The 16215-nt window shown below is 36.9% G+C and overlaps 1 protein-coding gene across 1 annotated transcript; it reads right to left on the reverse strand.

The window, feature by feature from the left end:
• Positions 1 to 1056: 1056 nt before the first annotated feature.
• Positions 1057 to 1766, reverse strand: LOC149214298 (uncharacterized). The gene is made up of 2 exons (XM_089389354.1): positions 1510 to 1766; positions 1057 to 1390 (listed from the first exon to the last, which is right to left on the reverse strand). Exons 1-2 carry the CDS (start codon positions 1764 to 1766, stop codon positions 1057 to 1059), a joined length of 591 nt encoding a protein of 196 aa, XP_089245480.1.
• Between the last annotated feature and the right edge of the window lie 14449 nt (positions 1767 to 16215).

Consider the following 16215-nt stretch of genomic DNA (forward strand, 5'->3'; position numbering starts at 1 on the left):
TCATTGTAATGTAAGTAGCAGTGTGAGGGTGAAAATGTACTGTTGCTCATTGTAATGTAAGTAGCAGTGTTTGGGTAAAAATGTATGCACAGCAGTGCGAGTGAAAAGTAGAGGAGCGCATATAAAACATGCATTATAATTTTTCTTTGGTAAGCATATGTAAATTTATTTTACAGCAGTAAGTGTAAAATAGTTTTTCACAACTATGTAAAAGGGGTTTTACAGCAGTAAACCCTGTAAATTCTCAGGTGAAAACAGAGTTTTGTAGAATGAATTAAATTTTGTGAATCCTTCTCAGCAAAGAAGATGAATATGTATCAGAGTTGGCTGAATGTATTTTTGGTAAATCCCTCTGAGTGAAAGAGGATGAATGTTATTTCAGTCATTTTATATTTTAATGAATACAAGGATTTTATGGCTGTGTAATACTCTGTTCTGAGAATTTTTATTAAAAGCTTCCCTGTGCACAAAAGATCCTTTATTAAAAGCTTCCCTGTGCACAAAAGATCCTGGAGTGAAAGAAACAGAGCATTGCCTCTGTGGAGTTTATTTTGTTTGTTTTTGGAATTTAGCCAAAAAAATCCCCAACATTGACATGTTCCCATTCAAGTGCCCTATGATCCGTCAATCCCAGATCTCCATCATTTTTTGAAATTGGGAGATGACCCTACCCTTCTTGAATCACTTATTCCATAAAAAAATACCCGTCCTACTTAGTTTCTGTATTAGCTCCATAGAAAACATATCAAGTGTGTTGATACCCAAAATCTGGTCCAGTCCCATAATAATTCGGTGTCCCGACCCCAACCGCCAACACAAGCTCCTTAAGAAAAAGGTCTTAATTCTACATAAATTTCGCCAAATAGCCAAGCCAACAGAGACTCTGATATTTCCACTACACATCCATACAGTAAAAGGTTTGTCCTTTAAATATTTTTTCCTGATAATACAACTCCGTATTCCAGCATCAAATATCGCCCTCCGCGGCGTTTTCATCAGAAGCGCCCGTCCAAACAGCTGCATGTTTAATATACCCCATCCGCCCAAACGTTTAGGCTAGGTAATCAGCGCCATTCTGCCCGGATGGTATTTGTAGGAGCACATCGTCCTTGACCAAATAAACTGAGCCGTGAGCCGATTCAGTTTCTGTAGAATAGCTTTTGGAAGATGGTATAAGTGAGCCCAATATACTCCCAATTGAGTAATGACAGCTTGCGTGAGGGTAATACGTCCTCCCAGGGAGAGACATCTAAACTCCCAAACTTTTATCCTTTTATAGAATTTATCTATCACCCACATCGCGTCTTGGTTTCGATATCTACCTGGTTTGATATGAAATCCCAAATACTTTATACCACCTTCCAGAGTGACAGCTTCAATCCCAAACAGACTGTGTATATATGCAATGTCGTCCGTGTTGCAAGAGTCGTATAAAATAGAAAATTTGTGTACATTCATATGAGTCTCGATGCTCTCTCGAATATTTTAAAAATATGTGATAGTGCATACCAGTCAGCTCGTTTAATTAAGTCCATGATCAAAACATCATCCACAAAGAAGCTGTGGGAGATTTTGATATCTCTGCTCAAACTCAGTGCCCCGAAAACTTCGCTTTCCATCATTTTATTTATCTTCAATCTTAGGCTATCCATTGCCAGTATGAACAACAATGGTGAGAGGGAGCATCCTGCCTGAGCCCTCTCCCTAACACCAAAAATTCTAGTAGGGTATCCATTGATTACAACAGCATATCGGATATCGGACATTTGTGACACAAGCCATTATCCACTTTGTGCCTCTGCGTTGTAATCCTATTTTATGAAAGATCAATCTCAAAAACCCCCGGTCAAGGCAATCATATGCCTTTTGAAGGTCCACTTTCATGATGGTTGCGTTTAATATTCTCCATGTATAGAATGTAAGCATTCTTGTGCGATTACCACCGCATCATGAATCTGTCGGTCTTGTAAAAAACCATATTGTTCCCTAGAAATGTACTTCGATAGTGTATCCTTCATCTGGTTGGCAATCGTTTTAGATATAATCTTATATATGAGATTACATAAAGAAATGGGCCGATAATCTGATAAATAAACTGATTTGCCTTTCTTTGGAATCAGAGCTATGTATGTAGAATTGATGTGTGGATGAATATAGCCTCTGTCTCCCGATTCTTGCACCATATTTACCAAATCCCCCTTGAAGCTGTCGAAGAAATGAAATAATAGTTCCACCATATTTACCAGATTCCCCTTGAAGCTGTCGAAGAAATGAAATAATAGTTCAATCATTCAGCCGTCCGGGCCAGGGCTCTTATCACTCTTCATGGTTTTTAGAACCGCCGAAATTTCTTCCTTTGAAACCTCCTTGCATAAGATTATGTTTTCTTCCTCCTTGAACATATGGGGGTACTCCTCTATCCCCCAAATTTGGTCATTCGCATTCTCATGTTCCCTACGGCTATAGGCCTTCTCAAAATGCTTGGTCGCCTCTCTGTTAATTCCCTGTTGTGTTCTATATTTATAACATGTGTTGTTTAGAGTTATTCCCTCCCTTTTGGCTAGACATGTGAATACTCTCATAATGAGAAGGTAATGTTCTATATACTAGTTTAATAAATGGAAAACGACCTCATAATTGCCAAGGCATTGACGCAGCTTTGGCTGTGAAAATCCGATTTAGTTTTAGTTTGCGATTCCTACCATCATTTGGTATTCTTGCCATTCTCTTACTTTTATGTATATACGAGTGATATTTTAGTTTATTGCAAGGATTTAAAAGAAGATAGGAATCATTTGGAACAATTTTATTAAAAATTTTATGAGAATAGGTTAGTATTATTTGAAATGCAAATCCAAATGGTTTATGATTTTATGTTAAGAAAGGATAAATTTAACTTCAACATGTTTTTTTAAAATATTTTCTTAGTATCATTTTTAATAAAATCAACATGTTTTTGTAAAAGTTAAAATATATTTTTAGTGTCATTTTTAATAAAATGAATCATAAAGATTTCTTGGCTCCCTCAATTATATATAAAAAAAATAAATGTTACAACAAATATGGAAGAAAAACTTAGTAGAATGGCCTTCCAAAATGATCGAGGCAATTATAAATATCAAGTCCAAACTTGATAGTCTTCTTGTATTATCCGTCCTTATAGTTAAAGGCTATTATATACTTGAAATTGATGTGTCTAATCTAGGTTGGGACCCCTCTAGTCACAAGGAAATTAAATTCATTGTAAAGAGAGATTTGAAGCATATGCTTGATATATTTAATCATGCAAAAATAATTAGAAAAAGGAAAAATATAATTATCAAGTGGAAATTATCGTTAGATGGATTTGGTTTAAATTTCAGTATAAGTCTAGGAAAGAAAATTGTTTGGTGTAACTATTGACTTGAAAAGGAAACCAAATGACTTTTAAATATTTTGTTATGGTTTGTAACCATGTAAAGTATAAAAGAAGTTGGTAGATAGTGTTGGATACACATATTTGCAGAGTGTATCTCTCGTTCGTGTGATTTGTTTAAGAAATGAGATAGGTATTTTCACGAGGGATTTAATGACGAAGCAACACTGTACCAAAGGGTTCATATTGGCAGATATATATTGAGCAAAAAAATGACATAATATATTGAGCATATAATATGGGGTAAAGAGTTTTTATATTGGAAGGTATAAAAAAATGAGTTCAAAGTTAATGAAAAATATAAAAGGGTATAAAAAATGTTAATAAAAAAATGGATACTTACAATATCTAGTGAAAATAAGGATTTTTTAATTTGGGAAGGTGTATTGCGTTGGTATTGGTAGGGGGTTAAATAATGTGATTTTGGTTTTTTCCAATATATAGTCAAATTAAGGGTATTGTTTACTATGTCACAAATTCACATGATATGTCAAAAATTAATTGAGTGAATCCATATAGATATTATATATTTTATTATATTGTGTAAAAATAAATATTATATATTTAATTGTAGTGTGTAAACTTTTAAAATATATGTAAAGTTTAGTATTTGATTATGAATTCAATATATTTTAATGTCATTTTTCAAATATTGATTTTGATGTATTTTAATGATATTAGTATTTAATGTTAGTTTTCAAACATGGATTATATTGTAGACATGATTGATTTAAGATATTATAGGGATTTAATGTATTTTGATGGTATGTCAATGTGGGTGGGAGAGTATGGTAAAAAGCTTAAATCTCTCGCAGAATTAAAGTGAATCGAAGAACACACCATACTCCCAACTACTCGAATAGAACGACCACGATAAGCGAATAACACCGCTACATAGCAACAAGCTATTTAATCTTTTTGAGATCCTGGAACCTTGTTCCCGGAGATAATTAGTAAGCATGTCTAATTACCATTAAAGGTGGTTGGACTTTATTTTGCTTAATCACATCCACTCTATAATAAATAAATAAATAATTATTTAAAGATGAAGTTCATAAAACATGATCGTTTTACTAAAAAAGCAAACGTATAGGAAAAGCGAGAAAAGATGACGTGGCACAGTCTATTCCAATTTGATCATCATTCAGTTTGCTTTTCTGTCGGGCAGGCTATGCTTGAACGGCGATTCCTATTTCCACCACAGATTTTTAATAAATGCCTCCTGACATGTGCGGGGATAGGGAAATATAACGCTCGCCGTTTTTTTTTCTCCTCCAGACATGACCGGGCGCGTTATATTTCCTTATCCCCGCACATGTCAGGAGGCATTTATTAAAAATCTGTGGTGGAAATAGGAATTTCCATGCTTGAACATGTGGAGCTCTCCCTCTCTTTTCTTTTATATATATAGGTCTGCTTGTATGTGCGTATAATTGTTATTATCTGCGGTTTACTTGTGGAATTAACAACAGAGAGGACAAGAGAGCGCAGAGCATACAGGGAAAATTTCTGAAGCAAAGGTGATTCCGTAAATCAAATTAGTGGACACAATTTCCATTCCTCTGCTTGATGGATGGATTGGAACCTCTTGTTTCTCTAGTTTTAGTTTCAGTAATTCATAGAGTATTTTTAGAATGTTCTGCACCAATAGTTCTTGTTCGTTTATGTATTTCTTCCTTCATGCCTCTTGGGCAGACCATTGAGTGCAAAAGAGTTGAATAAATACTGCCATATTTGCAATACTTCTGGGCGTGTGCGTACTTCTGGGGTTGATTTCTTTATCAGTTTTAACTCTAGTTCGTTAATTATTTTCAAGTTTTCTGGGCTAATGGCGTTTTGTCGGTTATTCTTTCTCTCTTCCTGCGTCTTGTTTGTTATTCTTTCTCGCTTCCAGCACTATATGGAATGCAGAGGACTGACTGCAAAGGGGAGAGCGAGCACGGCTGCTACAGAATATTAAGGTACCTTCCTAATTTCTGAGGTAAAGGTGATTCTGTAAGCCAAATTGGTTCTGTATTTCCAGTGCTATGCTGGATGGATGGATTGGAATCTCTAATTTCTCGAGTTTTAGTTTAAACAATTCATGGAATATTTCTACTACATTTTTCTGCAATAATAGTTCTTCGTTTATTTATTTATTCTGAGTTTTAGTTTAAACAATTCATGGAATATTTCTACTACATTTTTCTGCAATAATAGTTCTTCGTTTATTTATTTATTCTTTCCTGTTTCCTGGGCAGAGCAATGAGTGCAAAGAGTTGATTGAATACCGTCATATTTGCAAGGTACCTAGCAACTCCATCCCAATACTTCTGGGGATGTGCTTATCTTTTGGGGTAATTTTGATTTCAATTGCAATCTGTTTCAATAGTTCATTAATTATTTTCAAGTTTTAGGGACTAATGGCGTTTTGTTTGTTAATTTCTTTCTTGCTTCCAGCGTCTTCGCAAGTATACAGAGTGCAGATGACCGGCTGGAAAGGGCAGAGTGAGCACTGTTGCTATGGAACATTACTCGCTCAAGGTACCTTCCCAATACGTAATCGTCTGTATCGTAGTTGATCTATATGTCAATTTGCTTAATAGCTTTTTTTGAACTTAAAAATGCAAAATCTCTCATGGATAATTTTTAGGTATAATGATGCGAATCCTCTCTGCCATCAATTATTAAGTCTATGTTTAGTGTGCGAATCCTCTCTGTCATAAAAGACTCGCAGACGCTCCAGACAAACACGTTAGATTAAATAAGGCCGGTTTCGATCTTTCAAATTCAAGACACTGTATTACACAAACCTATAATATACCGTTTATCTTCATATTCCCATATACTAGCATTTGCACCACATGTTGCAAAGGAAACGCCGTAAGGAAATGATATAAAAAACAACAACATAGAAGAAAGAAGTCAAAATTTTATGCAAATGACATAAGAAACAACAGCATAGAAGAAAGAAGTCAAATTTTTATGCAATTTTGTTTCTTTACCAGTGTTTATTTTTTATCATCAACAAATGGCTAGATCATCTATTCATATTACCAAGAACCTTCGCGTTTGAGGGCGTTGCCACAATGCCACAAAGCTCATTCTGATGATCACCGGGAAGGGAATTGTTGTGAGAGATGCAAATTGTTTCCATTGTTTCTCGAATGGACTCTGTTCTTGCACTGATTATTGTAATGCTAATTGCAAATCGTCCCATAAAAAATAGTGTGACTGCAAGCATAAGCAATTACTTGCCTTTTGTGACAAGCATATGTTTGATAAAGAAAAATGCAAAAATGCAAAAGCAGGGGGGATTAGTAAAATATTTGATGTCTAATCTAGGGTGCATACATAGCATCGGTGTAATCTAGGGTGCATACATAGCAAAAACATACCTGGATAGTTAGTGACATTTTCATAAGACAGATCGAATTTCTACCTGATTCATTTCTTCATATCGGCCATAATTTTACAAAAAATGTCGAATAGGGGTTACATTGAGTATAGTATTGCTAGAAATTTGCATAATGCAGTGTTGTTGGGTGGCATGCCAATGGTGACATGTCATGTGATCATATTTCATTGATATAGATGGTATTTCGAGCATAATTATTTAAGGTTACGTGTAGAAGATTTCAAGAGAAAATATGCATGGCAGGTTCTAACTGCCCTAACATAATTCACCCAAAAGATACAAAATTTATCTGACAAACTGAATTATCTTGGACAATGTGATTGTTACATGAGAAGGCGTGCATTGGGCTTAAGATTGTAAAATATCTCATAACCTTTTCCAATATACTATAAATCAAGGCCAAGGAACACTAATGTAGGGAATGATAAACATGCGTGGAATCTAGGACATTCATAACATAGTAAGAAGAGCATTCCCTATGGGGTCCTCTAGGTGAAACCCATTTCTAATTACATGGCCATGCACCTCGTTTCCTTGCTGTGGAGCTTCTAGGCCAGCACACTCACCAAGTACACTGGAAAAGGTAACATGATCCGCCTCTATAGTTGTCCATTGCATCCAGCCATAAAGCCTTAATGCCTCCTGACAATACCCATTTTTAGTATATCCAACAATCATAGTATTCCATGACACCACATCCTGTTCAAGCATTTTGTCAAACACTGTCCATGCATCCGCTACATATCAATATTGACTTGTTCGACTTACTCAGAACTAGTCACTGAAGCTGATCATATAGTGCAAGAACTCCAGCCCTTACTACTCTTAACATAATATTAGTTGTTACTCCTCTGAAGAGGGCATGGATGCCCTCTTGGCGCACAATCCGTTGAAAAGCATGGATGGTGCTGCTATAACTTGTTTCTAGAAAAACAGCTTGATAGAAAATTTTATGTGAGATCCATCATAGTTGCTAGAAGTAACATCACAAGCTCAAAACATGAGCAAGAATGTAGATTTTATGTCATATTTCTTACTTGTATAATGTCTTCATCATGTCGTGTATAAGACAAAGAAAGAAAGTCAATGTTGTTGCGAACTCCCCAAGATGCAATAACCTTCAAAGTACAAACAACATAAATAAATCAAATTACAAACCTTGTCATAATCAAATCACATTATGCACAATAAACTTTAGCACAAAAATAGACTAGTGCCCTGCAATTTGTAAGGTTACATTTATTTCATGAGATCAAAGCTTGAACTATCTAATATTTGAAGAGCAAGGGTTACCACAATTAGCAAATGCACAAATTAATTTATTTGACACTTTGATTTCATGTTAGTTACAGATTGCATGCTTTCAGTTTATAAGGTTTATCCTAAGGTCCTTGATGGATGCCAATACTGTCTTCTGACATTGCTTGATGAACATTTGACAAAGGATGAGAACAATGATGTAATTGAAATTCAAAGATTATGAATAAATAAGGAAGACCTTTATATAAGGGAAATTAACTCAATATGTTCATTTTAAAGATATGCTATCACCAATAGTAATATTCATTAGGTTAGGGACAAATAGAAAATTACATGGGATCTTATTACACCTTAGTTTAGTATTTTGGTTAAAGATCCATATTCATAGGAAAAAAAGCTTTAAATTATGTTCAAATTAAATTCTAAACATAAATAAAAGAAAACATCAATATATATATATATATATATATATATATATATAATATTCAATTTAAAATTTAATTCTATTTTTCTAATTACTCAATAACTCAATATGAGGGAAATTAACTCAATATGTTCATTTGAAAGATATGCTATCACCAATATTAATATTCATTAGGTTAGGGACAAATAGAAAATTACATGGGATCTTATTAAACCTTGGTTTATTGTTTTGGTTAAGAATCCATATCTACAAGGAAACAAAATTCTTTAGTAAACACCTTAGTTTAGTATTTTGGTTAAAGATCCATATTCATAGGAAAAAAAACATTAAACTATATTCAAATTAAATTCTAAACATAAATAAAACAATATATATATATATATATATATATATATATATATATATATATATATATATATAATATTCAATTTAAAATTTAATTCTATTTTTCTAATTACTAAAATCATTAACTATACTAAAAACATAACCAAACTCAAAACTCCATTAAAACATATAATCTTACTGTATTAATTTTTTTTATTATAAAATAATCTAATAATCTTACTATATTAAATTTTATTTTTATAAAATAATCTAACCACCATTCAATTAGGAAAACTTATAACGAAAAAGGAATGAAAAAAAAGGCAGCTCAAGCAAAGCGGTAACCTGGTACATGTAAGTAATAACCTGACACGCTACAACAAATCAAAGGAAAAAAGCAAAGGCTACAATAATGGTGTGCGATGACTACAACTCAAAGCTATGCTTTAGCCCTAATAGCCATACTTGCCAACACAAACACATGAACATTAATGAGTAACGCATAAATACGGCTCACAATCAGAATTATCACTTAGCACGACATCACTACGGCTCACAATTATGATTATCGCTGCGTACGACATGACTACGGCTCACAATTATGATTATCGTTGTGTACGACATGATTACGGCTCACAACTAGACACCTAGCCATTCCATATTGGTCAGTAAACATGGTACAATGTATTGGTACATCCATCTTAGCTAAATACACCATAAGAAACCAGCGGGATTGCAATAGGGAAGGGACTCCTAACTGTTCTTTTTCCCGAGCCGCTTATAACCCTGGCAGACCGGGGGATTATATCATACTTTACCTGCCCTTATTAATGGATTAATGGCTTGGCTTTACTGTATGGCCCTAATTAATGACTGGTTAATCTGGTTGGTGGAGGTTGTAGCTAACAGGAGACTCGACAAAGCCGCCAATTCTGCATCCAAGATGGTTTAGAAATGTAATCTTCTTGCCTTATTTTCTCTTCATGGACGACTTTCATGGAAGGCAGTTAAATTATATCTCATTTCAAACTTAAAATAAAAATATCCTTAACCTAGATAAGCCAGTAACTCATAAAATAAATGGAAGAATGTTCATATAGAACTCACTTTAAGTCGAATTACTCTCCCCTATTAGAATCCCAATGATTTTTATCTAAATACCTCATACGCTATCCCTTCAATAAAAATGAAAGATAAAAAAAACCATCCAACACCCTTTAAACTACATACGTAACCATGTAAAATTTTAAACCATCAACAACACCCTTTGAACTACACACATAGTCATCTAAGGTTTTAAACCTTTATGTACCAGAGAGAACAAAGAAGGACATTACAAGGAAATCAAATTCTTTATTAAAGACTTAAGGCTTTTATTTAAATTTTATGTTAAGAATACATAACTGAATGAAAAGACTATATATTAAGTTTAAATTGTTTTTTAAATTAAAAATAAAATAAAATCAACTAATATATATTTAAATTTCACAAATTCATTATATATATATTCTACAAATTCAAAAAAAATAAAATCTATCATACATTAAAATATATTAATCCTATTATTTTTTTACCATTAAAATAATTTATTAGGTTAAAAAATTACCCAAACTCGAAACTCGATCACATTTAAGATATACAGAACTTTGATCATATGATATTGATTTTAATCTTTATAAGATGACCTAATCAACTACTGAGCAAGAAATACTTTTAAAACAGTGACGCAAGGAAAAATGAAAACCAAAAAAATGGAAATGGGAAGAACGCTAAAGCCAACGCACAAGGCACATGAAACATACACTCTTTAACCGAGCATCCATACCCCGACACGCTACAGACCAAAACCAAATGCAAATAAAACGCAAATTCTACATTAATGGTATGCCATGATTACAGCTCATCAGCACGATTTATGGGAGTAAACATAATTACAAACAACAACAAAAAACAAATGAACTTTAATACGGCTCATAACTACCACGCCTAACAGAGTAATCATGGTAGAATATATCGGTACCTGGGCCGTGGCGACTCTCGTACCAAAAAGAATGATGGAATGTAACGAAATGGTCTGGAAAAACTCCACGTCATTTCACGTCCTTGCACTGCAAACCAACCGCAACCGGAACAGCCTGTCGAAGCAAAATAAATTTCCATATAAGTCCAGAGAGAGAGACTGCGTGACAAATTGTATAACATAACAGAGAACATGGCAAAGCTGATACCCATCAACTCTAAATCGCTTACCAAAGATTAAGATTATATTACGGACTATCCGGAAAGTACGAAAAACATATGGGCAAAAATGTTGAAGAGCTTTATGTGAACTGTACCTGCTGAAACGAAACTTAGACATACAATCCTCTTGCCTCCTCCTGTCTTCGAGGGCGGCTCTTCCTGGAAGACAGTTAGTTAAATCAGATCTCATTTCAACCATAAAATAAAAATATCAAGTGACCTATCAAATAGATTGGAAGAGTCAATTATTATTGAAAACCTCAAATTACTCTCTCTTATTGAAATCCCAATAACCTTTAACTGAATACCTATAACCGGCCTGCAATACCTTAAAATACAAATGAAAAATAAAAACTCGAAAAAAACCATAAGCTACCATAGCATTCTCCATTCTGTAACACAGGGCATACCATTATGTATATGTTTATTGGCAGAACATCTATATAAATATATCATATCGGCTCAAATTAAACCAAAAAAAGAATACCTGCTCTGGTAGATGTAAATTAGGGAGCGCGGGAAAGAAACGGAGTTTGTTCCTTTTAGTCTTACGCCGCCGAGGTCATTTCTTTTAGTAAATTCTTGAATCTGAAATGAAGGCTGAAGAACCTGATCCAAAACAAGCAATTTGAATTCTAAACATTTATTAATTCAAATCTCCATCTATTTTGTGTTGGCTTTTACGGTATTGGGCGCACATAATGATCTGTAACATTCATTTTATCGCTGCTTAAGGTTGAACCTCTTCTTTGTTTTTCTCCGAAATTTGTGTCCATGTATATCGGATTCGTTTTTCTCTCTCCCATGTTTAGTTATATAGATATAGAATGTAGTTTTACTGGCATATTTACATTACACTGAGTGTTCGTTAACCGAGTTTTGCCTTGGATTGTAAAATTGGCTAACTATGAAACTTGGTACTTCCAAGTATACTTGTAAAAACTTGTAATATTGAAGATTGTATAATATATTGATTCGCCCAGACTCATTGTTCAGGGAGTTGCCCCTCCCTTTATACTGTGCAATTGTGTTAATCATTTATAATTGTTGTTGATAATGAATGTGTATGGGTGTTCATTGGTATAAATGATAACATAATAATACTTGGTTGCGAAACACAAACTAAGTAGAAGTAAGTGGTTAGGCATAGTCCACGAACATAAGTATTGGTGAAAAGAAAGTGTTCGGTGGTGCCGCACCTCGTTAAGAGCGGTTGAAAGACTACCACCGGCTTGAGGACGTGACAGGTCATATCAGAGCAAGGTTGCTTGTGATGAAGTGCAGATATTGAAGCTGATTCGGGGTTGAAGAAGCTTGATAGTTGGTGATTGAGAAGGGTTGCTCATGACAGGTACTTGCAGGTGAAGGAAGCTGGTTTCACATACAAGTGGAACAAGAGTTAGTTCATGTTTTGCAAGGAACTTGGTGAATATGGAGAAGGCTGAAAAGGCAGAGATGGTGGATGAACCTATGATAGGTGAATCTAGCTATAATGCAGGTGAAGTCTTCCGGTACAAAGTGTTGGAATAGATGGGTCGATGGAGTTCTCACTGGGTTTCGATGAAAGCTAAGAACATGAAGATTCGGGAAAGCTGTTCGGAACTAAAGAAGGAACTTGAAGAACTCAAGAGCCAATGCGGAAGTACAACAGATGTTGAACTCAAGGAACTTGATGAGAAGATCCGACGAAGTGGTCTTGGTCTTCAAGAGCTCTTTGATGAAAGAGCCCAGTTGAGGAAGAAAAGTCCCATGGTGGAAGCCGAAATCAAGCAAGTTGAGGAGGAGATAAAGAAGAAGCTTATTGGTAAGAAGGTCGTTGTGATTGAGCAAGAAGAGCTCGACTACATTGACGCGCTGGGAACTCACTACCGAGACAATCCAGAGGATGTTCGGAAGCTTAGTTCTATGAAGGTAGTCGATGGACACTTGGTTGGTGCACTTAAGCAGAATACGATAGAGGACAAGCTTGAAGGAAGTCAAACTAGACCAGGATCGAGTTTCTTAGGAGAGCCAAGCAAGGAAGTGAAGTACCTTAGGAGGAATGTCAAGTTAGAGCACAAGCCAATTGACACTTCTCAGGCCGAATTCTTGAAGAAGGTTGTTGATGTGAGACACAAGATAAAGGCGACAGAAAGAGGTGATTCCTTGAAGCTGAGTTTTGTGCAGGTGGCTGTGAAGGGCAAGAGATTTGTAGCTTTGGTGGATATAGGAGCTACTCATAGCTTCTTAAGCAGGAAGGCAGCAAAGTCTTCTGGGAAGAAAGCAAAAATGGAGAGGGAATGGAGTGCTTTCAAAGCAGTGAACTCTACCATGAAAGCTGTTAATGGTGTGATGTAGAACACTCAGGTGAAAGTGGGATCGTGGTTTGGGAAGTTGGACTTGAGGATCGTGGACATGGATGATCATTCTATGGTGCTGGGGCAAGATTTCATGAAGCTTGCACAAGCCATACCAATGGTGGACCGGGACATTCTCTTGATCACAGCTAAAGGAAGAATCATGACGATACCGATGAATAGAAGGAGTTGCTTGGGTTATAGACCGAGGATGACTTCTATGACTTTGTATCCCAAAGATCCGAATGTGAAGCATGGGGATGTGGAGCAAAGAGGACTTGGGAGTATGACTCAAACAATGAAGGGACGCTGATTAACTTCGTTGCAAGAGTGAAGAAGAATGAAGGAGGTGAGAAGGCAGTCTCACGAACCTTGAAGCACTTGACAGAAACATCTTCTACTAATGATCATCACAATGAAGTTGCAAAAGAAGGGAGTCCGAGTACTACTTCAAAGGCAGTGGTTGATGAGGATTATGGAGGTAGAGATCCTGCTGGTATAGTGTATTTTTGCAGGTATGCTATGGGCATATATGACTTTCAGTTGACAAAGGACAAGGTAGGTGAGCTTGGATGTACATGTGAGGAGATTGAGGCTGTGCACAGATACTTGAGGACACAACATCAATCTGACACATGGGTAGATGAGAGTCAGAGAGGGAACTTCTTGGCCCTCCTTTCTCTATAAACAACCCTGGAGAGAGGTTGGTGTGGAGGCCTTGGTAGGGAGGAACCACATCATATTAGCAAGGGGCCTTGGGAAAGGCTTCTTTATGACAAATTGTAGACTTGGATGCAGATGACCAGATGTTGGATGGAGTCTACATGGGTGGGACATCATGGGCAACTAGAGTCATGGACATCAGGTTGGAGACATGGAGCATGACAGTGATGCAGGGAAATTATGCAGGAGCATGCGTAGAGGTGTCATTCATGGGCATTCTATGGGGAGTGCCGAAGCAAAGGATGCTGTGCAGATGCTGTTGTGACATGGAGATGTATGAGCTAGTGGAGAGGTTGTACACTCTTGTGCAACAAGGCCATGGCTTGGACATGTTGCAGACGAGATGGAGTTTCCATGAACCTGAGCATGGAATTGGACAGACTTGATGAGTCCAAGATGTAACAGAAGTTATGGAAAGACTCATGGTGGCATAAGGATGTGCATTCTTGTGGTTTGGGCGTATGGTTGGATTAGCTACCCAACTAGTTCGAGTCATGAGGGGTACCAGTGTACAGAGGGATGCAACTATCAGTTTTACACTTGATGAGGAGCATGCAGAGATGTGTTCCGATGGCAAACTACATGGAGGGACGACACATGATGGAGATGCGGTTCTACATATGTTGGAGGGATGTTTTCAGTATGTGGAGGAGTTGATATCATGGATAAGACTGTTCAGATATGGATATGATGATCTTGGTGGATGGCTACCAGGATGGTATGTTGTCGAAGACAACAACGACTTCAGGTGGAGGAGGATGTAAGGACCTGCTGTCTTAGGCACGTCCGCCCAAAGTGCGACCGTGGGTGAGCGCGCGTTTTAGACAAAGTGCGAACGTTCAGTTGAAGTGCACGAGCTGCGGTTATACGGAGGACGAGCTCACAACTTGGAGATGCGATGTGTATGCGCATAATAGAAGGTGGGCAAGTCACTTATACGCATGGAGCGTGGGCATAAAACATTATGGAGGGCGACCTATATCGCATGGAGCCGACGGGTATGTTCTGGCAAGATTGCGATGGTGTTTGGGACGTTGGGCAGCCAGACTACACCTATGCTCATGTATATATTGCAAATGCGATGGAGGCATTTGTCATCAACCAACTCGCTCTACATCATTCGCTCATATAGGAGATGCGCAGTTCTAGTGCGCAAGTCTAAGGGGAAAAGGCGCAGATTTAGTATGCGCCCATTCTTAGGCAGGTGTACACGGTGAAGCGCGTTTGTGGGTGAAGGTGCGTGAAGGAGCGCCCGGTGGTTGGGTGAGGCGTGCACGGTAGATGTGTGGTGCCCGATTTGTGCAAAAACTTGGCATGGGTGTCTTGGCGACTCGGGTGAGTGTCCGCCCATCGTGCAAGTGTGCACGAAGACTTGTTGGTGTGTTGGGTTGTGAATGGAAGTGTGTCTCGGTTGGAGGCACCCGTGTGTGGCGACTTGGAGGCGCGCCCAAGTTGGGCAAACAACACGATCATGTGACAAGGTGAACGAAGGGTTGGTGAGTCGTGCGGCGACCGTGCGGAGGCGCCGACGAGCTAGGCAACCGAGTTTTGCCTTGGATTGTAAAATTGGCTAAGTATGAAACTTGGTACTTCCAAGTATACTTGTAAAAGCTTGTAATATTGAAGATTGTATAATATATTATTCGGGCAGGCTCATTGTTCAGGGAGTTTCCCCTCCCTTTATACTGTGCAATTGTGTTCATCATTTATAATTGTCGTTGATAATGAATATGTATGGGTGTTCATTGGTATAAAGGATAACATAATAATACTTGGTTGTGAAACACAAACTAAGTAGGAGTAAGTGATTAGGCGTAGTCCACGAATATAAGTATTGGTGAAAAGAAAGTGTTCGGTGGTGCCGCACCTCGCTAAGAGCGGTTGAAAGACTACCGCCGGCTTGGGGGCGTGACAGCCGGTCTACTGTAAGCCTGTATATTTTTATTTTATGAAACAAAGTTTGTCCGATATCTTTGTTTAATCATCTGCTCTCGAGGTTAGACCTGATCATGACTTTCACATATTTAAAAGATCAAAATTAATTTCGGCAAACAGTTATGATGATTACGTCACAATGATCAACTTAGGTCTATTT

This window comes from Pinus tabuliformis, chromosome 1_1 (genome assembly GCF_031772625.1).
Source record: "Pinus tabuliformis cultivar Carrire ecotype Pingquan chromosome 1_1, CPIR1, whole genome shotgun sequence".
Classification (NCBI taxonomy): Eukaryota; Viridiplantae; Streptophyta; class Pinopsida; order Pinales; family Pinaceae; genus Pinus; species Pinus tabuliformis.

Excerpts from the sequence above, each read along its gene's own strand:
- LOC149214298 (XM_089389354.1), bottom strand. The coding sequence starts at position 1,766 with ATGTCCGATATCCGATATGCTGTTGTAATCAATGGATACCCTACTAGA. Across the intron at positions 1,391-1,509 it reads TTAATTAAACGAGCTGACTG|TCTGTTTGGGATTGAAGCTG; the intron begins GTATGCACTATC and ends ATATATACACAG.